The sequence below is a fragment of the Rhipicephalus sanguineus genome, chromosome 3 (genome assembly GCF_013339695.2).
Source record: "Rhipicephalus sanguineus isolate Rsan-2018 chromosome 3, BIME_Rsan_1.4, whole genome shotgun sequence".
NCBI classification, from domain to species: domain Eukaryota; kingdom Metazoa; phylum Arthropoda; class Arachnida; order Ixodida; family Ixodidae; genus Rhipicephalus; species Rhipicephalus sanguineus.
In genome coordinates, this window is record NC_051178.1 from 199340367 (window position 1) to 199365362 (window position 24996).

At 43.9% G+C, this 24996-nt stretch overlaps 2 protein-coding genes across 2 annotated transcripts; both read right to left on the bottom strand.

Moving 5' to 3' along the window:
* Positions 1-3197: 3197 nt before the first annotated feature.
* LOC119388061 (vesicle transport protein USE1-like) lies at positions 3198-8290 on the bottom strand. The gene is made up of 3 exons (XM_049413818.1): positions 8152-8290; positions 7689-7870; positions 3198-3431 (listed from the first exon to the last, which is right to left on the bottom strand). The coding sequence occupies exons 2-3, from the start codon at positions 7782-7784 to the stop codon at positions 3252-3254; spliced, it is 276 nt and encodes a 91-aa protein (XP_049269775.1). The 5' UTR covers positions 7785-7870; positions 8152-8290; the 3' UTR covers positions 3198-3251.
* A 3741-nt stretch (positions 8291-12031) lies between these two features.
* LOC119388062 (U3 small nucleolar ribonucleoprotein protein MPP10-like) lies at positions 12032-20654 on the bottom strand. Its single transcript, XM_037655675.2, is given in 12 exon segments — positions 12032-12200; positions 13201-13422; positions 14173-14280; positions 15441-15527; positions 15529-15594; positions 15837-15964; positions 15967-16008; positions 16741-16882; positions 17556-17640; positions 19292-19386; positions 19719-20340; positions 20488-20654. Coding segments are annotated over 12 exon segments (1833 nt in total). The 5' UTR covers positions 20616-20654; the 3' UTR covers positions 12032-12092.
* Positions 20655-24996: the final 4342 nt, after the last annotated feature.

The window sequence follows — 24996 nt, forward strand, 5'->3', positions numbered from 1 at the left end:
TAAGGGCGAGGGCGCCACGCGAAGTAGGTGAGGCTGCGTTTGAGGTCACGCGGAAGGTGGTACTCTAGTACCTCAAACATGAATGCCTGCAGCCAGATGCCGTTAAGCTCCAACGCCGCCGCGAACTCCTCAAACCATGACTTGAGTTTGTATGTCCGGAATGGTGGCAGAGGCGGGTCGAACTGTGGCTGCCAGGCTTCAGCAGGCTGGAACATGGCCGCGGAGCTCGGTGGCAGCGGTGCAGCGCCGGTTGCGTGTTCGAAGGTCCGGGTCACCAGATGTGGGATGCGGAGTCGGTGAAGGACGGATCCCAACATAAAACAAAACGATGTTTATTAACGTAGTAGCAGCAGCAGGGCAAGCATGCCGATGCTGCGCTTCGGAAGGTTAGAGAAACAAACATGAAACCAAGCTTGGTAGCTTGGGTTATATAGCCAGCGGTGGTGACGTAAGCCTCCGACGGAACTGCGTGGCGCTGTCTTTTATCTGAAGCGTGGTGTAGCATGCATCCGTGTCACGCCGGCCCAGATAGTGACGAGGCGGAGGCTGCGCCGGTTTGTGCGCACTGTGTCGCCACAGATGGCTGAATTGAGTTGTTTACAGTCAGCTTTCAGTGGTTGTCTTATCCTGCATAGCAGCCCAAGTGCAATTCGAGGCTTCACTTAGACCCTTAAAGGGCCCCTCACCAGGCCACACAGCAAATTTTAGTCTTTCCTATTTACCTATTTCTGCGACGCACAGCGTTGCAAAGTTTGGCAGGCGTGATCGTGAACGCCCAATGTATGCATTGCCTCAAAATGTTCAGACCTGGTGAGGGCCCCTTTAAGCCTGCCTTTAGGCACACACCTTGTCAAAAAAAAAAAAAAAAAAAGAAGCATAGACCATACACGAGTGGCTACATTATTAACCTTACAAATGCCACTGGCATGAACAGGAGGAACCCAGCTTTTCGGCAACAACGAGCATGTCACTGTCATGCGCTCCACAAATGAACAGCTGAGTTCTCAGAGTGTGGGAATGAAAAAGACTGCTCAAAGCACAAACAGGTTGTTTGAGAAGGCGTTGAAAAGATTTCACTGACTTCGTGCACAAACTTATGTGTGGGTGTGTGCTGCTGTTGAGATGTAAAAGGCAGAGATTGCTAGAAAGGATAAGAAAAGAGATGGGGATTTTAGAATTCTTTGGCACATGTACTATACACGTTCCTTCTGAAAGCCACTTGTTCCCGCATTCTGGGCCTGTCAGTGGTTATAGTTTGCCAGGAGAACATACCAATTGTATGGCTACTCATTTTGTAATTCTTCGCTACAACAGTGGTGGATGAAGTCACAGGAGCACTTGCTCGAGTATGCCGTACTCGGCCTGGTGACAGACAGGCATCAAAAGCCATGCAGAGCTTGCGGAAGAGCTCCCCTATGCAAAGTGTTACTTCAATAGTGTTGTGAAGAATACTGTTTTTGCTCTGATCAATTTGCTAGACCATGCAGGTTTTGAAGCTGCACCACCTTTGTTGTTAAACACCAGTGTTCGTTATAAGTTGGGCTGTAATAAAATGTTTTACATTACAAAACTAGCCTACTGCTGTTTCTAAGCAGCCTCGCTGTTTGTTCTCAGGTGAAAGGCGTGAGGAAGACAGAGAGATATGCACACACGGCGTGCTGTAAGTGTGTATATCCCTTTGTCTGTTGTCTTTTAGCGCCTTTCGCCTCGGAACAAGTTAAACCAACACGCCCGGTTATACACTCTAATCTTGCTGTTTCTTTTTGCCTATTGCAGTATCCATTTGGGGAATGCTTCTCTCCTTTTGTTTTCATTTGTGAGGAACCCAAGAGCTGAAAACAAAGTTTCCAATGAAAGGGCAACACAAAATCTGTAAGTGTACGAGCCGTGAATTGTCAAAATATTTACGAAAATAACTTTTTTATTCTATCTGTGGTGTGCCTTGAACGGTTGCTTCAAATCACTGTTGTTACAGACAGTTAACGGGGCACCGACAAAAAATTTTGCTGCTAAGATGGCACATTGAATTGATTTCCAAGAACACGCATATATTATCTACCATATATCAACAGTGAATGTAGCTTGGAAGGTAATTTATATGATTATTAAGCTTGAGTGTGCAGTCCAGCGCTACATGCCATATCTCGTGACATTGACATTGCCTTAGGGTTTCCCGAACAAGACACCCAAATTCCGCGATGTCGACCACTGCAGCCAAGCTCCAAGCTGGCACAGCTAGGAATGATGTCATAGTCTCCATACCCCTTTGGCTGCGCTTGCGCCAGCAGAATACTATTTGGCGGCTGCTCTCGAGTCCATGCCCGCAATGACGTGGTAGGCCTCAGTAAAATCGTTGCCACCAGACAATGACTGAAACGGTGATGACGCAGAACATGCTCCAGGCAAAAGAATGCGAGCAGACGATGCATGCTGCGCGAAAGTGTCTCACAGTTCTGTGTGGTCATGTGGTTGAGTTTGTTTACCACATTGCACATGCTAGGTGGCATTAATTGTACTCGGTGGCTTATCACTCTTGGAGCTCTACCAAACCGAAACTTAAGACTAGTTTGTAATAGACTAAATACTAATTATCTCTCGTGCACTGCTGCTAGCAATGTGTCATGTTATGACTACTAGGCCTCCAGCAATACTATTTTGCAGCAAAAAAACACCAGACCAATATTTTTGTGTCAGTGCCCCTTTAATAATAAGGCAAAAAAACGCAGCTTTCGTAGTCTGTAAATGAAGAGACTTGAATTGAATCTATGGTTCTGAAGTTACAAGTAGTGATGTCTAGATTAAGAGCAGGGTTCCTGTGGGGGAACCGAAACGCCTTTGTTTTTATTCATAGTTGGCGTTCAATTTTCAACTTCTTGAAGTGCCTAGGTTCACATGCATTTAGTGCATTCTTAAGATCTACTATTCTATAGCTGCATTTTACTGATTTGGTACAAAACTAATCCTAGCCTATGGCGCTCTCTATAATTTAGTGCCCCTTTCCTGTCTAAGCCATGAATATAGAGTCAATGACAATGCCAAACTTTATGGCATAATTTGTATCCTGTGTTTATGCCACTTCTTAAAATATTATTTGTTACAGTCAAATGGACTCAAGGCTACACCATGCAGCAAAGAAAACACTGCTCTGTCCTCAAATCTTGGCAAGCTGACCAGTTTTTTTTTTTTTTTCAACTGTGGAAAATAAACTCTTTATTATTGTACAGGGGAATACTAAAAACTTGTGTGAACCTTCATCGCTTTGGAAAAACGCGCATGAAGACAACCATATTGAGGAAGACAAAAAACACGACCGCAAGCATAAGCCAGATCCAGCAGTTACACGAACGACGTAGGTGCTCCTCAAGTCGTCGCTGCTCATTCTGTAGTCGATCGTAGTTTTGTTCTGCAGATTGCACGCTCTTCTGAACAGCCTGAAAGATAAGCAATGTTTATAGTTTACATCAACATTGTAAAAGTCGAATCTGAAAAATTACTTGTACACAACAGAATATTTTGGTGGCCAGCTACCTTTGTTTTCTAAAAGTTACAAGGCCCCTTTTCTTGGACAACAGTTTTGGTGTTAAGTATCTTAATTTTCCACATGGCATAAATATCTGATGGGAAGCATCGATAAAGCATAAAAATATACTAAATTTTCCCACATTTTAACTTCCAACGTCTATTTCTACTTCTAGCTAACACGTGTTCACTGTCTGGTGCATCTGCTAATCAATCCTCAAGCTTAATTAAGCATTATTCAGTTCTCTTATGGTTCAAGCACATCCAAGCAATTTGTTTAACTTGAAATGTTTCACAATGGCACAAGCAAGCACAGTGCCTCTATGTTTCTGTATGACTTGGTACCTAGCAAATTAAAGTGCAATTAGCGCTAGCTGTTGGGCCAGTTGGTGCATTATGAACTTGAAAAAGGGGTACCAGCGAAAACACTGAAAACACGTACACAAGAAGAGGCGTTACACACGGACGAACGCTGGACTTTCAACTGTGCTTTATTGGAAATTGCATTGCCGTACAAAGCCATAAGGTTTCTTGACTTACAAACTAATGTTTCATGACAATGACCATGTTTGCGGATCTTTTCGCCCCGAACAAAAAAAGCACTAATGCCATATGAATCCAACCAGTCGAAGTTGGTCAAGAGGACGTAGCGCTCGGACGCCTCATGGACGCGGTGCAAAAGAGCTGCTCCCATCGCATGGCCTGTAGCCTGAAGGAGCAGGTCGAGAGGTTGATGGCTGCGGGTTTCCCTTTCTCGGTCATTAGGTCTGTTGCGGAAGTTGGGTTGAAAAAGTGAAGGGGCTTAAAGTTAGGAAGCCTACCGGGAAAATGAAGGATTTTGAAGTGATACCTTACATACATAAGGTTTCTCACAACATAAAGAAAGTGGCTGGAAAGCAAGGAGTCAGCGTGGTTTTTTTTCCGCACCATGCAAATTGCAGGCTGTGTGCGAGAATAGGCATCGATGGGAAAAGGAAAGAGGCCTGTCAAGTCAAGCACATGAAACCCTTTGTTGAGTGCAAGACTGGTGTTATTACTGCGTTCCACTAGCATGTGGCAAAGTTATATTGGGCAAACGGGAAGGTGTATAAATAAGCGGCTGCAAGAACATAATACATCCTTGAGCGGGGACTTGGGAAGCAATCTGGCTGTTCATTGCCGCAGTTGCATGAAATGCAAATCCAGTAAGCCGATGTTCGATCGCACGACCATTTTGGGCAGGGGAAAGACAAGATATTCGCGGGAGATTTTAGAAGCATTTCACATTGTGAATCATAAAGATAATTGCGTCAGCGATACGTCCTTGTCAGTGACGTCGAAAGAGCGTGCCTACTTAGCGTAAATAATAAGTTGAAGTGTCACCTGTCGTGAGAAGTGATGGTAATGCGCATGTGTGAGAAGCCTTGTGCGGCAATGCAATTTCCAATAAAGCACAGTTGAAGTCCAGCGTTCGTCCGTGTGTAACGCCTTCTTTTGTGTACGTGTTTTCAGTGTTTTCGCTGGTACCCCTTTTTCAAGTAGCAAATTAAAGAGACGGCCAAAGCCTATTCAGGCACAAAACAAAAAAATTCCTCCATACTCTCAATACATTGGTGCGCCTACTCTTAAAGGGCCAGTAAACAACCTCACTGTCCAAAATTTGTGATGGAGAGATACCTGCACACTTGTATGATATGTACGTGCTGCCGCGAGAATTTCCGAACATATGCTGTAAATAAGAAAGCTGCAGGGTACAGAACAACCCGCTTCGGCTGGTTTCAGTTTCTCACTCGGCCTTCCCACCCTTCTCAGCAGTGGAGAGGGTTGGCGTAGCCCTTTGTCGTGACTATGCCCACTTTGGCAATGTAACACAGCGTCAGCGATTACATCATGGGTGCGCAGCCAACGACCAAGCAGGGCTTCTTCCACATGATGCTCATAGTCAGCAGCGTGGTGCGAGGAGTGTGAAACACTGGCAAGATAAATATACCACGGCGCATGCACCATTCTCCTATTGGTAAACTCGCAAGACGTCTCTTAATCTCGGAGGTTTTCGTTCTGGCGATACCGCTTGTCCCAGTAGACTCTGCTCTTGAATTTGAAAATGCTGACTGCATGACCAAAACTGTATCACTGCAGGACCAAGGCGCCGTTTCGTAGTGCAAAGGACCGATAGACAAAGTCAGTACTACGCAATGTTGCCCTTGGTCAGGATTACATCGCTGCGTGGGCAAAAGGGACTGGTCGGGCACAGGAGAGGGCATGGGAATTGTTTTCTGAAATGGAGCATCATGTGATCGTCATGGCCTTCTGCACGAATTAGCGAGCCCGTTTGGGAGGTGTAAAAAAAAAGTCCTGAGCCTGTTTATTGGCCCTTTAAATTCAGTTCTGGCCCAGGTTTGAGAACCTGTCTGCACATTATTATTTTATTACCCACTGCCAGTCACAAGGTAGCATCTTCAACTCTCAGCACTGACAGCTGTATCCTGATGAGACAGAAGGCCTGTATACTGTAATCAAGATGCATTTTACAGAACCAGATGGTTTAAATTAAATCCTGGGGTTTAGTAGTATTATGCCAAACCACAATGTGACTGTGAGGCATGCCATAGTGAAGGATTTCAAATTAATTAGCGCATGGTACCTTTATCAGCATGGTCAGAAAACTGCCGATCGGTAGTCAAGGCTCCTGAGAACACGCGAGCCAAACGTTATAGCGCAGCATGCAGCCTAGAATTTACAATTCATTCTCAATGTATGCTAGAAATCGTTCCCTCCTCTTTGTACAAATGATGCCATATACCTAAATTTCAGGCCATTGGCTGATTTGAGCATCGTGAGCTGCATAGTTACCTATCACACTGAAAGCCGTGCGTTCAAAGAAAAATAAAAGTGCTCAAGGTCATGATGCATGCGTGACTTATCTTCTTTCCCCCTGTGCCATCCCTCCCTGCTTAGCTTCCAGCGTGCTCGTCGGGATGAGAGAAGAGAGAAAGCAATTACAACATGTGACAAATCTCTGTAACTCTGCTTGTACTTGACCGATCCTAAAAATGTTTGCGGTGGTCGAATTGTGAGGCAATAAACTCATTTAATGAAGCCATTCGATGGTTACTTGGAAAAGTGTTGCAGGGCCCCTTTAAGAGTATGGGCATTCTTGCATTTCGCCCTCTTCAAAATGCAACCACCACGGCCGGGAGTCAAACCTGCATGCTCTGTGCAATGCCATGGCTACTAAGCCACCAGAGTGGGTCAGCATGTGGCCAAAATTGATGCGATCTCCATCCCCACAGCATCTTAGTAGTAGCGTAATTGCAGGCATGGGATACCATGCTGAAAAGTCGCACGAACTATCAACAGCTATCCACGTTACCAGTAAAGATGGCATGTTTTAAACACTCTACTAACTGCAGATGAGTGACTCAATTATCATCTCCTATAGACTCCTGTCAGCGAAGTTTTCTAAAACTCTACAATACTTCCAGCACTTGAGTGCTTCTGGTACACAGAGCAACCTGTGCCCAGATTGATGTTTACTGCCTGTACCTGTCGTATGTATCTTACTCAGTGGTATGTCCGAACACTCTTAAAGGGGTACTGACACGAATATTTTCAGTTGTCTGCGTCAAATGAAAGGCCAAGCCCTCAAGAGCCTAGAAAAAGTAGTGATAAGCGCGAGTGCGCCCTGAAAAAGTAATTACAGTATGTTTTTAAAAGCTAGTTTCGGTTCCTACTGTACCCTGACGTCACAACACGGTATGAGCTTCTCGTCACGTGCTCGCACAATATATAGTGACGTTTCCACGCACAAGCGGCCATTTTGGAAGTTTTGATGACGTACAAGCGGCCATCTTGGAAGTTTCGGTACCTAACGTCATCACAACAAGCCAGACTGCTGCGTGAAGTCACCGGAATTTGTACTGTAGCCTGACGTCAAGCTAGTGCCGATGTCAGTAGGTGCGCCATGGAAAAATTGCCTTTAATATCAAATTAAAATATCTTATTAGCACTTGCTGAGCTTCACACTTGCTCAGAGCTGTCTCTGCATACAGGAGATATGTATGGCAGAGTAAACTCGCATTCGAAAAAAGGGGTCAGTACCCCTTTAACAGAATATTTTGTGGCTGCTCTAGCATGCATTAAGCGTACAACTGTGTTGACCACAAGCACTGCAAAATGAAAATCATTACCTCTGTATCCTTCTTCACAATGTGTCCAGCAAGCACTGCATTCTGCTTCAGGTTCTGTGCCAAGGACACCATCTCCTCGGCAATTTTCTCCTGCATGGAGTTGTGGTAGCGCAGAACAGCGTCGAAGTCTTCACCACCACCCTGACCAGGAACTCGTTGCCGCAATCCCTTGCTGTCATTTGCTAACAGTTCAAAGAAAGAGAGAGAGAGAGAGCCATGTAATGAGTACAGTGAAGGACTGTAATACAAGCAACAGAACGCAAAATGTTAGGTGCATCAAACGAAAATGTTAGGTACTCGTACATAATTCCTCACCAACATTTTTTCAGCAATAATATATATATTATATATATATATATATATATATATATATATATATATATATATATATATATATATATATATATAAACAAGCACACAGACTAGCTGCAGCCAATCGCCTCTCCTTCCATCAAGTTCTCACCATTTGTCTTGACAGAAGATCGGGATTCCAGCAGCTCCTCACGGACATCACGTATGGCCTTGGTCTGTCGTTTAAGCAGGATTTCCTTGGCCTTGTCATCAGGGACAGGCTTTAAGGCGAGTTGCTCATGGGCGAGAGCCTTTTTCTGGACTGTTGTGTGGCTGCAGCATTCGGCAAAAAGAAATGACCCTGTCAGGAAATTATACTCACACACGGTATCCACCAAAGCTACTCTGTCTTACAAAATGCTCACAATCAAATCACGCAAAACAACCTGCAATACTTGCCTGTGTGTCCACAGCAATAAGGCGCTTCAGAAAGTCCACTTTGCTCGTGTAGTGCACCAATGTATCCTGCTTGGCTGACTGCAAAATAAACCCCCTCCTGTCAAGGTTGAGAAGAAAGAATGTAACTGAGGAGCAGAGACACTTACCATGTGTTTATGTTCCTCAGATCTAGTAACATGTCTTCAAGGCTTTGAACATACTGAAAACAAACATGTTGCCACAGTGAATTTTCTCGAGGTCAACAAGATTTGTAATTGTCGATGGCGACTATAAAAGAAATTAAGTCATACGTTAGTTCGCTATAACCGAGCGTCAAGCCCTCGAGTATTAACTCACTTGAGAATTGCCGTGCAACCGTCGAGTTCATCATTCGAAAATGTCATCGTACACTGCTGACTACGTCGCACAGGCAACAAGGAAACAGTATGCCATTTGATAAAAATGCCGTGCATAAGATAAAGTAAGAATTTTACGCAAAAGAGAACGAAACCGGTACATTTACATATATGTATTTCATGCACGAACACCCGCACGTTTCGTGGCCGATCCCCTGTGGTGGGTTGAGCCATTCCTTCAGGAACCAACCAACCAACACGTGCATCAGACAAAGCTGCTGCTTGATTACATGCAAGTATTTCGTGAAACTGGGCATTTGCTTACCAACCTGTCCAGGAAAACAAAGGCACGCGAAGCGTCGTAAGTTAGCTGAGAACATTTAACCTCTCGAAATTTGCGGACGCTGATATACTGCAGCAAACGATGTTGAATAACAAGATACACCTGGAATCAAATTACTGCGACTGCACGAACGAAACAAACTGTTGCTCTCCAGCCCGACCATGTCAACGCAACCGGACAGTCTGTACGCCGCCACTTAGAGAGCATGCTCATAACTTATTCATATGCCCAATCCCTTTACCTTCTTGAATCGCCAGTCTGTGGGATTTCGCTCATCAGCAAGAACTTCGCACCGCTCCAACAATCTACAGAAGGTTTATTTCCAGCCGTGACACGGGCGCCATGCTGGAAGCCGACGACAGCGACGACGTCACGACGTGACGTATCATCAGTATCATGTATCATGCTTAAGTTGACGATGATGATGGCAAGCTTGTAATGGTTTCACTTTCATTTCACGGTGAAGAGAGCGACAGCCGCCAAAAGCGCATCGGAAGCAGCATTAACCGAATGATTATGCGTTTGTTGTCCCAATAAATACGAATAAAATTCCTTACGTTTTAAGCAAGCGTAGTTTTTGATATAATACGCGAAATATTTACAAAAATAAGAAAAAAAATCAGCGAGGTTAAAGCCTATGAACTCGTACGATACACCACTCCGCAACAAAAGCAGATATCATAGTTCGTAGACTCATCTGACGCAGCATTTTTTAAACGGCCAAATTAAAGCTTACATGAAATCGTTACAACTTAATTGTACCTATGGTTACTCAAAAGTCCTACATATACATTAGTGGTATGCCTTCAGAGCAACTTATGACACATTAATTAGATTGCGAAGTCTTTATAGGTACAGCTGTAGTGCTCAGAATATACTGTATACAACTCGCAAAATTTAGATACCAGCAGTTAAGATTCTTGCAGTTTTGCAGTGTTAAGAAGCATCCCCAAAAATTGTGGTCAAACTTAAAAATCTTCTTACCTCATAAGCTTTTCACCTGCTCTTTTAAATGCAACAAGCCTTATTAAATTCTTGCAGGGAAAGCCAAAAAAATTTATTCGTTTCCAATATGCATAGATAGCCTCACTAACACTCCTTAATAAAGTTCGCATTATTGACTAAACATGTGGCATTGTGGCTTTTCTGCTTTCTCTGGCAAAAAACAACATTGAAAAACACCACCATCTGCACAGGTAGTGGCTGGGTTTGCTGCCTATCAGTCAACGTTTGTATCAATATACCAAGGATGGAGTGCTGCCACAAAATTTCCGTAAAGAACAGCAACTACATTGCCTTGTAATATCTAAATTGTCAAATAACAAATGTCAAATAACAATGTCAAATAACAAATAACAACAAATGCATGTTGCAGTATATAATACAGCTCTCCTTTTAATGCTATCGTAGCTTCCCCGATGTGGTTTTCTAGCAATCCTCTACGTGACCAAATTGCTGCATCAACTGCACAGTGCCCGTTACCAATGTAATGTTCATTTTCAAGTTCCCCTGTACATCCCATTAGCCCAGTGCAGTGCTAAGAGATAGTGGGCAAGATTGTAGAACCTATGGGGAAGGCCCTTGAGTAAAATACAGGGTTGACACATAAGCCATGTGCGAATCTAACCCGACTTTTTGTGCTCAGCCAGTGCAATGCAACATGCCCACACCCACTCTCCCTGACCTGGCATAATGAAGACCGGTGACACGCTTCTAGACTACTCTACTAAGCATGGCAGCAAAACCCAGAACACTAACCCCAGGGTTAGTGTTCTGGGTTTACCGTAGTGCACAAGCCAATCAAAGGCACTCCCTCACTGCTACCATGTGGTCTCACGTTGTTTGCTTACCATTGCACGTCCTATTACATTAGCACAAGCTAAGCACTGCTACTCTTGCTGGGCACCATACAGTTAACATGTTTATAATTTCTTTCTCCTCACCGACTTCCGCTCACTTGCTGACAACCCTAAACTACAAGGCATGCAGCACGGGCTCCCTCACATAGTTTTGCGAGCATCTGAAGTCACCCACATATTGCACGACACATTTCATGAAGGTGGGGAGATATTAGGCCACATGCTATGGACTGCTGGATTAGCACTTAATCACCCACACTCTCCAGGCACATCTGACATCCACTACGTAGAGTTAAGTGAAAAACGGCATGCATTAGTGAGTGCTACATTTCTCACAAAGGATGAATCCTCTTCAAAGCATCCAATTCACTAGAACACAAGGATGAGAAAAACGTCCCTAGCTATCGATTAAAGTAGCTTTAGCTACAGTTGTAGTGGAGTCAAGCATCTACAAAATTAGTCATTTAATGCTCAAGCTACTGCACTGCTGAATTTGGTGCTACTGCACTGTTTTTCCACTTAACCATCACAGTGCATTGCTACAAGACAGAAATTTAGCGTCATACTTTATGCATTTGGTTCAGCACAGCAAACTAGCTTGTAAATGCAAGTGCGTCCAGGTCTCCACAAGTGCATAGTTTTTTTTTCTCAATACTACGTTAGAAAAGTTCTCAGGCTACGTTTAATTGAGCATGGTACATCCTGTTGAGTCTGTAACAAATGGCACTGTGCCACAGGAATTCGTTGCAAGCTTACAAAAGTGCAAGAACTACATGTCACACCTACAGCATTGGATGAAAATGGATTTCAGCAACTCTGGTGAATGTCACGCTACATTGTATTTACCCAGATAGAGTTGCATGTGAAACAAATTTTTATGCTTCGTAGCTTTTGGCATGTCAAAGAAGTAAAAAACGTTGTGTGAAAGATGCTGGTTTGTATAAAAACAGACATATGATATTCATTTTATCTCACTATTATAAAATGTGTATGTCAATATAGTTTAATTACATACAGAAAAATACACTTCAAGCAGATTGAATACAGGCATGACGATGGATATTATATACATGTATTTACAACTTAAAATTAGCAGCAACAACAGCATCTTTCTTTTTCATTTTTTCTTTGCTGGTGCAACAGCAGACGTAACTTGATCCTGAAGCCGTTCGAAGAACTTCTTCGACGAGGAAAGGCTCTTCTCTGCCCACTTGTCACTTTTTCCCTGAAAAATACGGTGACAATCGAAGACCACAGTCAGTGCAAGACCTAACCATATCATGAGAGAACAATGCACAGGGTTAAAAGCTGTACCATGTGAAAGGACAGAAAACGTGACAACATACATTTCAGCCTACCATATACTACTAAGCTGCACTGCTATTTTGATAAAGCATTTCAATTATCTACTGCAGAAGCAAAGGTGACAGCAACATAAATGAGGTATTATACATGAGGTCAGCCCTTGCGTTGTAATACAAAACGTTTCGAGAACACAGATTTGCAGTTTAGTCTGCACACACTTCAAGTGCAAACACATAAAAATTGTTCGTTTTGTGCAATAGTTATGGTAAAGTAAAGTAACAGATGTCTGTCTCCATATGCGTCCCATGTCCAATTTTTGCACATTTCTACACGTGAATGTGTCTTCCGATCACTATATAATGACATGCACTACAACTGCGTTCAGGTCCCTCTGTACAATTCCATTTAAACCTCGCTACTATAATGAAATTGAATAAAACACAAGAAATATTGTCTATATGTATATCAAACATTTGTTGTAACCACACACAGTGATAATAAAATGAATTATATATTAACTGATTTCGCCCTGACTTATAATACATCTATAATAGTTCATTATATCCATGCTTATATCGTGGTTCAATTAAGCAATGAAAACCACAACAATCAGAAAAGGCTGCTCAGTAGGCACACCTCTTTTCGCTATAAACTATAGCTCTTTGTACACTGCCATGGACTTTAGTCTTCTGTCCAATCCAAAGATGTTTAAAAAATATCATACATGTGAACACACAGCATTTTCTTCATAAAACCGATACTGTTCAGCATATCAACAGTGTCCCACATTTTTAGTACAGACTCTCTGCCTTCCCAATTTTTACTTCAGTGGCCTAGCCGAGTAGCCAGGATTGTCGATATCATACTAAGGTGTATGAAACGTAGAAAAGCGCACAGAGCACAGTTTCAAGCAGACGTACCTTGACGGCTTTAGCACCCTTGGCTGATTTTGCACCTTTGACAGGCTTGGCAAGTTCTGTGTTCGTTGCCTTGATCACTTTCCTCTTTTCTTCAGTGACCTTGCCAGCCTTGTTATTAGCCTTGGCGGCTCGGCGTTTCTGGAGAGCCTTCTTCAGCCTCCGCTCTCTCTTCTGTGTGCGGGTCCTCTCACCCTTGGAAACAAGCTCTCCCTTTGGCTTGGTCTGGAACCAATAGTTCTTTTATTGTATATAAAAATTACAAGGGAGTACACAAAGCAACAAATGTAATCCAAATCAACAAACAATTAACAACAGGTGCATAAAATGCAAGGGTGAGCAAAAGCTGGCAGAACAAAAGAAAAGATTAGGACTTCATAGAGTAGCAGAATGTTCTTGGCCTACTACTTCATGCAATTGGTGAGCATTCTTTGTAAACGTACATTTACCAACAGCTGACAAGCATTCTGGCGTGCTCACTTGATTGGCAACCTCACAAAACAGAGTGCAACAAGAGTATCTGCACACACATCTAGAGATTTTAAGTTCACCATGTCAACTGCTACAAAGTACTGCCATAATATAACTTTTTGTGCAAAAGAAGAAACATTATATTTTTTAAAGATATTTTCGGTGTGCAATATAAAAAAAGGATTGAGTAAGCCTACTTCTTCTCAGAATGAACAAAGCTTGTGCAGAATTGTAAGAAATTATAGCCCTATGGCATCAGTCAATCAACCTTTAACAAGGCAGCACCCTTGATGCCCTGAAGTAACGTTAAGGATGCCTTGGTACTAAAATTCATGCAGGCAGGTCAACTACTACATCCTAAGAACTTAGTATAAATACTAGTGGTAATACCAGGTAGTGCTAGCAAAATGGTGAACCTTTTGATCTCCACAGAACAGTTGCAAATTCAAGCACTTGGCTACTAAGTGCCACATTTGAGAATGCAAGATTGGTCAAGTTTCTTACCTTGACCTCCTGAGGTGCCAGAAGGGAAGCATCGCTCACTCCTACAGGGGTCACCTCTTCAACGCTCAATGACGGAAGATTGCTAACCACCTTCACCTCAGCTGAAACCTGTGAGAATAGGGCAGGAAGAAAAATCGTTACCAATGATGTTATATGTACACATCAAATGGATTAGGCAAAATGACAACGTCGTATCAAGAGCTACATTGAGTTTCAGTTAAAATTATGGTGAACACTTCTATGGAAATCTGAAAGATTAAGTTTCACAAAAGGAAAAAATTGTCATATTAACTATACTCAGGTTCAATCACCTGAAAAGCATAAACTTTTTTTCAATCATGAAGTTTTCTCTTTAACAAACCCATATATTTTCTTCTGCGGTTTCATGCTACTCTCAGGTGCATAAGAATTTTCTTATCAATCATGCCAGCTGCTTTTTTAAGAGTAGACTGTACTGTACATTTTAATATGTGTATAACAACCTATTCGTTCCAAGAGAAAAGCTAATATATCGAGCGATTATTGTTAGAACCCATTTCCAAGACTCCATTATGGTATATGCTACTGGCACACATTCACCATACAGAATAGTGCATCTTCCCAAGCATCTTAGCAATTAAGATGCAAGTATCCTTCTCCCTTTTTCCCCCTATACTTCTGTGAAACTAGAGCCAAGAAAGGTCTTCTTTAAAGGGCACTCACCACCCCGAGTTCAAAGACGAGGGATGTGGTTTCTTTATCGCCTTCACTACCCTTCCTACAGGCAATATCTCCTCTCGCCACTTATTCCTTAAAAGCATGTGTACAATGCCAGCGCTAAGCGCGGAGCCTATCAGGATTTTTGCGCTTGTCGGCTACATGCTGTTACCGCCAAATGCGCAGTCAAAAATACACAAAATGAAGTGAAATCAGTTGATCGCGCACAATAGTCATGCGAGACAAGGAAGAACGGGTGTGTGGCTGCATGGCAAAGCATTGCAGGAGACAATTCACACCTGATATTTCGCGTATATGGACCATCGAGAGTATGTACCGTAATGACATCAAGTGAATCCCGGGTCCCTGCGTCACGAAGGTACACAAGAAAGACGTGAAACGCCAGGAGAGAATAACGCGCTCGTTTCTTTTTTAATTTTTAAGAGGCTGGTGACGGGCCCTTCAAGTCTTTTAGTTAAGCAAACTACCTTTATGAAGCAGTGCTATAGCCACACTGAGCTTCATAAAACAACAAGAAAGCAGCACTTTAAGGTTAACTACATAAAACTTACAGGCTTCGGCATCATGTGGAAGTTGGACAATGCATCCAATTTCGTGAACAGGTCCCGCATGGCTGTTCGAATCTCAACATGAGCAGGATTCCTCTTTGGGAAGTGCATCCTCATCTGCGGCCTTTTGCTTGTCAAGAAACTGCTGCTCGTAAACCTAATGGTACAAAGCATAACATCAAATGTACATTAAAATGGATCTTGATGCTGCAAGACATTCATGATAGTTCAAAGCTCGCATGTAACATTTTTACACATGCTGGTTTAAGAGTAATTCAATGCAAACAGAACCATGCAAGCCGAACACAAAGGAATTAATCCCCAAACAATTGCATGTTGCTCGACAGTAAATGTGCAACTTGCTTCCCCCATTTTTCTTTTTAAATAAAAAATAAACACCTGGGCTAAGCTGAGCTTGCTTTTCTCTTGGTCAAGTGTGACACGTCGGCGTAGCTCAACGGTTCCTTCCGTTGGTCTAGTCTTTCGTTCCACGTCATCCCAGGCCTTGTCACGTATCCTCTGGAGTACACATCCTCTAGGCACTTTGTAGTCTCATCGGTGATCGCAACAGCTGCAAACAAAGTACCAAGCAGTTGATGTGCACTGTGCAAGACGCAACACTTCGGTTGCACTGATTAATAACAGGAACGGCAGTGGCCAGATTGCTGCCAAGTGCCAAGTGTAACACCGGTCCAAACTGAGAATTGAGGAGCTGCTGTACTTAGTGTGCAATGTGCCAATAGGCAACAAAGCATAAATGACCCTTTCAGCCTCAAAATAACTCTGCACCCTCAATGTCTTACAGAAACACTACACAAACTTTTTTTTTATGCCAGATCCGGTCATCTGTAATCTGCCATTTAAAGAGAGCTCAGCTTCAGTATCATCACCACCACATTTCTATGGCACCAGCACAATTACAGAGAATTTTTTAGCTCTTCGTAATATACACTAACTAGCATTTAGTGCCATATGCAGAAAATAACTTGCAACACTAAAACATCATTGACCCCCTCAGCAGGTCATGAACACAGCTCATCTAATAAATGACCCTGGCAATAATAAATGGAGACTTGACTATTCTAGTCTAACACTGCTGAAATAAAGAGTAGATTACCTTGCACACTCTAGATACAGGTTTGCAGAATGACATGTTTAATGCACCTTAATTAGTTGTCATCAGGAGGATTCTTGCAGCACAAGCAACCTCACTTGATCTGCAGCACTCCCATGACACAACAGAACTAGTCACCTTACCAGTTAACGCATGTGTGACAAATTCATAATGTCCATGCATACTCACGCTGCCTAGTCGCATGATCGAACTGGATGTGCTCTTGCAGCAGGCTGTTCTCAGGTCTTGCGGTAGCTTCTACCTCTCCTTGGAGTCGCCATGGCCGCGGCTCAAGGTTTCGTTCTTCAAACTGCTTAATCTTTTTCTTTATCTGTACAGGTAGAAAGGCACCCAAAGCAACAGATCAACAAAAGCAAGCAGTCATGCACACACCACTTTTGCCGGAGTAAAAGAAAGTGAACATAATGATTCTAGTTTTTAGCACCTTTCAGGCACCAGTACTGCAGTATATAGACGACAAAGAATTTCTTGCTGGAGAAGTCAGTGAAACAGCGCTAACGAATGTCAAGGATTGAAAGACATGATGAACGACAGGCAGGATCCGTGCAAGAAGCCACTACATCAAATGTTAGCTTGGGCTAGAACAATCTCCAGTAACTAGAACAAATGCCGACAGCCTGTTTAAATGAAATACGCAGCTAAAGTTACTGCTCTCTTTTAATTTGACAGCCTATGGTGGAAAGAACCGCACCATTATGTAGCATCATCAATCACTAAGAACTGATTTTGTTACATCTTGGGCATTCAATAATTTATGCAGTGACCTTTATTAATGTAGCACCCCACTTTTGAGTTTAAAGTTATGGGAAACAACACTTTCATCCAGCTCTTCAACTAAGCGAGACACACCGCACTATCAGTTGTAGAGGCAGTGATTGAAACTCTGCTACTGAAACACCAGTGTTCAACAACTGCACCTCAAGGAAGCCAATGTCAGCCACAATTAACTCAAGCAAGTCACAGAGCATAATGGAATAACTTACGAATTCTTGGCTTTGCTCGAAAGATGACTTCTGAACATCGTCTTTTGCTGTGCTGTTCTGGTTAGTATCTCTGTGTCCATTAGTCCTACATAAAAACAGGAGCGAGAGAGAAATGAGGCACGAGAGGAGAGGAGCAAGTTGGTATACTGAACCAGTACTCTGAAAAAAAGAAAAAGAAAAAACTCTGCACCTGGGGGTACCAACCCCAAACACAGGGGAGCTCCTAAGGCACGTTCACAGCGAGGGCACGCGGCTCTTCAGACCAACTGCGTTGCCTTCTGCCCACTCCACCGCAGGGGCGGAGCAATCCGCCAATCCATGGTGCACGTGCTGCCAATTTGCGGCACAGCTGATTGGCTACGGCCAAAGCGTCCAACTTTTCCACGGAGAAAATCGGTCTGGGAGCGATCCGGGCAAGCAGCAGCGGGTTTTCCGCTTTCGCAGATGATCCACATCCGCTTTCCGGATCCGCTTCTCCACTTTCCGGATTCCTACTCAGTGTGAACGTGCCTTTATGATGGTACTACAAACACCCAATGCACTTGAGTTTGGGTATCCAGTCATGTGATGTGGACCTGGTTTGACCAGCCATGACAAATTCATAGTTTTGAAACATTTCAGCACAATCCAAATTTCTAAAGCTGGTACTGAGAGATCTTTGTCGCATGTATCAGTTCTAATCCCTATTTATTTATATCATTCATGGGACAAAATGAACACCAAGTAAGTTTTGCCTACATCCTTTCTTGCTGCATTGATACAATCAGAAGTGACCTAAACATGCAAGCATATGGCATGCAAATACACCTGCACCATACAGCAAAGGCCATTAGGGTTTCAAAAGCACTACAAGCTGGAATGTGACACCACTGAAAGCATATGCAAATCTTCTTCTGGTGCAGCAGCCAGCAGAAGCAACAACAGAAAGCATTCGATGTCTGCATAAGCTACATAGGAAAACCACTTCTAACACATACCAGATGTTTCTCCGGGTACAGCTCAGTGGCTCAGCTATATAAAAGATAGTTCTGGTAAAGCACGGCAGCTCACTCTTTCAGAGAAATCACTAAGTGCATTATCACTGCTGATAAGTGCCATCAAGTCGCTGGTGATTTCTGATGGTGCTATGAGCAGCTGATCGCCAATGAGACATACTTAATACAAGTTCTTTCATCTCATCTATAGGAGGTATTCGCTGAGCTCGTCCCGCCATGCGGCACCTGCAAGTGCCTATGTCCGGTCAACATAGCCGTGGTTGTTCAGTAATCCAACATACGACTGTCTGATGTCATGAGCAAAAATGAGAAAAGATACCAAAACAACTAGTGTCGCTAAGCACTCTGGTTATAGTCATACGATGACAACCGCGCACGCAGCTGCTGCGCTGGTGTCCCTTGCGGATGACGTCACATGAATACCTCCTATGCGCTTTCCTGTGACCTCTAAAATGCTATTTAATAATCATGCGCGAGCGTGGCCTCATTTTCTCTCATCATCCACTTTGGCTAACATTAATTTTCCCTCCTCTGAGCAGGTTGCTTCACATGATGTGACCTAAATGAGATTGTTACCTTCGTTTAAAAAAATTCAGGGTTGATCTCTTCTATGAGCAATATATTTTATTGTGAGGCAGTCCATAGAACTCTCAAATCCCTACACCAGCACCGTAGCTCAAGAAAATAAAGCTTTCACTGAGCTCTTGTTTGCAGAACATGCATGAAACCAAATCCTCTTACCTTGTGGCAGCCTTGTCGGCATTCTTAGCATTTTTGCTGTCAGGCATGGAGGCAGGGGGATCGAAAAAGTCATTGTACGTAGCATTGCGGCCACCCTGTACAGAAACACGACAGTTAGAATTATTCTGTTTTTTTTTTTTTTCTGCAACAACAAGCACTAATGATTTGTCTCTGCATAAATGTACGCATGAATTTTGTTTTCATTAAGGACCGCACAACACTGACGAAGCATGTGGAGTTAGTGGATTTCATGTTCACATGAAGTGTTTAACACAATCATATGGAACTTTGGTCATCGTTGCAGCATATAGCCAGTTCGGACATCGATGCGTCAAGCAACAAACGCCTACTTCAGAAAGCTAACAGTGACTTAGTGGGTAAATCTTTACACTATCGCCAGTAATTATGAAGTAAGCCAGGCACTAACCTTTTCTTCTGGATCGTCTTCGTCTGACGAAAGCTCACGAAAATAATCAATGTCGTCGTCCTCGTCTGAATCGCTTCCTGGAGCATTCGCGACCTTTTCTTCCCTATCGGCGAACGCTTCCATGTCGGCAAGACGGAAGAACGCGTCATCGACGATAGACGACGGTTGTGTATCTCGTGCTTGTCCCTGCTCACTGCCATCAGCCCCGTCATCATCGGCTTCCTCTTCAGAGTCTTCATCACCTTCAGACGCATCCGATAAGTCAAAGTCATCGTCCTCGTCATCTTCCTCTTCCGCAGCGACGTCCGCGAGATCCAACTTGTCAATTTCACCTGGGTAATGCTTCTCGGGCCTCTGTTGACTTTCCTGCTTACCCAAGTCTACGCCGAAGCTAATGCTAGACTTGGTTGCCACTCGGGACACCGACGAAATGAGGTCTTTCACCAGGCGAGTGTTTCGCAGTTCCAGTTGCTGCCAGATCTGTTCGTCGTCGAAGTTGTCAACAACCAGTGACGGCAGTTCTGTTTTGGATGAGGAAACTGTCTTGCCTTTCCACTGGTCCATGACATCGTACAGATCCTTTGTTAACCTCTTCATTGTTTCCGCCACCTCCAGCTGGACTCTGCCACGCAGAAGGAAAAAAAAGAAAGGAGCCTGTTAAAGCAACAAACTTCTTCAAGCGCTTCAAGATAGCAGAACATGTGGCAATGTCACTTTCTGGGTCGATTGTCTTTTCTCGCGTTAACACTAATTGCATTTTGAAACTTACTCGAGAAATGTTTCCGGTTTCTTCGTGCATGATTCAAATTCTTCGAGGCATTTGGCCACATGCACTTGGTCGGAATCGAGACTACGTGCTGTGGATCCCATGCTGTCGTCTTCTGTGGGCGCCGCCATTTTCTCTTTACAACGCTGGTACCGATGTCGATGTGGCGCATGCGTGGACGGCGACTTGCGAAAAAGTGAGCACAGGCCAACGTTTTGCACAGGCACACCGGGCAGCGCATTTACAAAGGCGAGCGGATAAACCCCCCCACAATGCACCGCGCCACGGCGCTCTCTGGGGCTATGCATTTTGGCCAGCCTAATTGTGTCGGGCGGCGGCGAGTCCCCGTATTTTCGTATCAGCGGAAACAGCGACCGCGGCTGTGCCAGCTGTGCTGCTGGTGCTGCTGCGCAGTGCTGGGACGACGCGAGTCCCGCAACCATAGCAAACGCCTTACGATGAATCGGATACTCGTGAAGAGACAGCAAGGGCTTCGCGAGACGCTGTGCGCACACTTCTCGCTACCGAAAGCCGTCTCGTTCAGGACGCATTGAAGCGGACACAGCCTGCAGCGAAGAACAACACCACGGACATTGCTCTACTCCACTCGGTAAGTTTTTGTTGCTGCTCAGCATGAAGCTATAAAAAGCGCGTTTCTGATACTACTGTCAGTATATCTAAGGCTACGAACGTTGCTCGGGCAGCAAGCGCATCTTCCACTAGCTAGCGACGATGCATGCGTGCGACCATAAAGCCTGCGCGCAAACTTTATCGTGCTGCCGCTTCCAAATTTGCGAAGATAAAAGAAAAGCACGCAGCCCTAAAGCACTGCCTTTAGTGGAATAAATTTAAGAGGACAGAATTGAACTTAATTGGGAGCTCTTCGAGGATATGCTTTTTTTTTTTTTTCATGGCTTCACCGCAACACGGCTCTGTGTTCCGCGGTGAAGGCAAGTGAGACTCGCACTTATCCGCACTCGTTTGTGGTTTCACCTTTCTTTCCTCCCGCTGTATATTGTGTGATCAGGAAATATTGTGCAACCCTCCTCTATGAAATTGTCGAGTGCACTCAATAGGCTGTACTCTCCATGATGTCTACACTTTGACGTTTCATCACAATAAAAATACGTATTAGGGCAAGGCTTACTCGAATCACTTCCGCCACTGTAGTAACCACTATACCCATGCAAAATAAAAAAAATACATACGAGATAACAGTTTATTAACATGAAAAGTGTCCCATGAAGTAAGAACAAGCAAAAAAGATTTTTGGTAATTATTGGTATATCACAAGCATAAACATGTTTATATATATATATATATATATATATATATATATATATATATATATATATATATATATATATATATATACACACACACACACACACACACACACACACACAGATATTAATGCTTGTTGAAGCAAGGTAAATAACTTGTAAATGTGTGCAGAGCAAACATGACAGAAAATTCTGTAGTGCTGTGAAGTTTGGAAGACAACCGGAAAGGCGCGACCGCACTCTGGCAAAGTCTGATAACTGGTGTATGAATATTCGAGTTTCGAATTCGATTTGACTTTCGAATAGCAAGTATTCAACGTTTTGAATAATTCAACACGACGAATATCTAAGACGCTACAAAGGCCAATAGTGCAATTAGATTAGGGTGGGATGGCAAAAAGTAACAATAACGTTGCTAAACTTCATTAAATTTTCACCTGCCGTTAAAACCTTCATCGATATGCTGGTTCAAAAGTGAGCGCATGTTCATTTTAAGAACGATTATACCGTTTCCATGGCTCATGGTCAGGGAACATTCTGTGAGACCCGAATTGCTGGCACTCAAAAATAACCAGCACACTGAGCTCAGATCTTATAGTCAAGAGGTTCACAAATACTTCAATGAGCCCCTAATTGCAGGAAAGGATGATACTTTAGCTGACTGCAAAGAGCACGAAGCTGCACTTTATCAAGGTATCACCATAATCGATTTGCGATACCTTCCCAACCCTGCTACTGAGGTGCCCAGTAAGTGCACGTTTTCAACTGCAGGAAACACTGTAACATCAGGGCAAGAAAGCCTGAAGCCAGGTCATGTGAAACTGCTTGTGTCATGACAATTCGTAGTCTTTTGGTAGTAGTCACTCACCACGTTATGTGCTCGAAGACATGAGCAGATTTTATTTCGTTGTTCTTTCTTTCAATTTCAAGTAGAGCTTTCTGTATTCGATATTTGACATTTTCAGCCACTATTCGGCACTGTTAGGTTCAAAATGAAATTTCACTATTTGCACACTCCTACTGAAACAAGAGACCTCAGAGAAACTCGTCATCAAGACAAAGGAAGCAGAGAGTACAGCAAAGGGGTGGGAAAGGGAAGTGAGGGAGAGGAGTGATGTGAAGGTGAGGAGGTGGGAGAGGGTACAGCATAGCCGTGTATAGTACAGTGTATAAAGGGGATGGGAAAGGGAAGTGTCGTGTCGCTTGTGTCGTGTTCTCTCTTTGTCTCCGTCAGTGCGTGCTGTCCGGTAACGAGGGAAGTGATGTCGGGGGTGAGAAGGCGGGAAAGGAAAGGGAGAGTTTAGCATAGTTTAGTGAAGGTGAGTGGAGGAGGAAGATGAGTTGGAGGTTGCAGACAAGGCCACCATGTAGCTCCACTGTTTCCGAAGCCATCGCAACACTGATGCGTAGCTGCCCCAATCTTTTTTAAGTGCGAATGCACTTTATAAGCGACCCTGAATCCGCCGTCCCATAGCAACGGCGCGAGGAGCGGAGAGGAGCGTCTGTAGCAACGGCGCAGCGACGTCACGCCCCACGTGACTGCGCGCGCTCCGCCCTCCGCTCCGTGGCTGCGCGCGCCCCGCGCATTGCCTGTGGTGATGAAGGCCGGCGGCGAGACGCCGAACGAAAGCGTGCGAAGCGAGCCGGGCACCCCGAAGCCGATCTGGCGCGGGGACGCGCGATGCGTGAGCGAGCGCGGGCCCTCGAATTCGATCGGCCGGACGCGCGCTTCAAGCGAGACTTCCTGGACCGCAGCTTCGGATATAGCTGCGCAGTGTGCGATCGACTGTGGTTCGACAACAACCTGAGCCCCATCTCGGGCGTGCGCAACGCCGCCAACAAGTTGAACGCGTTGCGGGTTCTTTGGAACGAGTTCGGAAGACAGATCATCATCATCAGTAAAAGTGCTTTGCACTTAAAAACGGCCAGACCTCCGTGGGTCGGCTGGCGCGTGCTCTCTTGCTGCCGTCTCCTTCGCTCGGCTCTGCAGTTTAGTCGCGCGCGCCCCCTCATAACATCACCCCATGCTTCGCACTTCCTCATACTCCCCTTCGGGGAAATGCGGGTTTTTTTTGAAGACACGGGGTAAGGTAAATTTCTTTTATTATTGAAATGTGTTCTTCCTCTTTTTTTTTTTTGCTTTTGTGAAATAAGGCCGTCCTTAATAATGTCCAGTGCCCCACACATTTTACCGCATTTTGATTGAGCCAAAACCACAATGTTTTCGAGACCAGCTGACGAGCAGCCGCGCCCTCTTAGGTCGTGTAGAAGCTGAGCTTTCTGCCTCAAACGAATTTTTCAAAAACCAAAACTGGGTAGTTTCTCTGAGCTTAGCAGGTTTTAAAAAAATCACTTTAGCTACCTAAAGGCACATGGTGCAGTTTTCTTAACACTCGCAGCATTTACCGAGTCCACTTGCCTTGTGTGTGCGAGACGTGGTTCTGCGCACGTATCTTGAGTTTAGTTGCACCTTTGTTGATTTAGTTGCAGTGGGAAAAGATATGCTCGTGTTGACAAAACCACCGTTTGGAGAGCGTAGTATAATTGGAAATCGACACGGTTCAGCTACTAACAGAATGAGACCGGGAACACTCGTGCAAGTAAGCTAAAAACGGTGTCGCCACAAGGACAAAATGTTACCTGTAGTGACAATGGCTATCCTTTGATTGATGTGGAGCTCATACAAACCGTGATTACGAGTATCTGTGTCTGCACAGAATGCGGAGGAACGATCGCACTCGTAGACAACACAATGGATTATGTTCTTTGGAATGGAAACCCTCAGAATGCCCACCTTTGAAACCATTCTAACTTTGAAAAAGGCCAGCATGGCCTGAGTAAATGTTCTGAAGGCCGTTCACACATCAAGCCGCAACATTGTGATATGGTTGGGTGAGATTGACCACCGTCGATAGTATGTTGCCAAAAGAGACAGAAGATGACAGAACAAGCTAGGGAACCAAGAAAACAAGAAGCAAAAGGTTTATTCATGTGATCACTAATATGGCTCATTGCTATTAAATTGCTAAGTACACATTCATTTGAAAAATTATGAAATAAACTTGCTTTTTGTCTTTAAGTGTCTGTATCTCAAGAATCAATTGTGTGCCTCATTATCAGAACAACTTTAAAGGACAGAAGGCTGATTTTTTAACAGAATAAAGTGAACACCAGTGCAAAGCTGCTGAGCTAGAATGTTGTACATATGCAAATAGCTTTCATTTTTTGG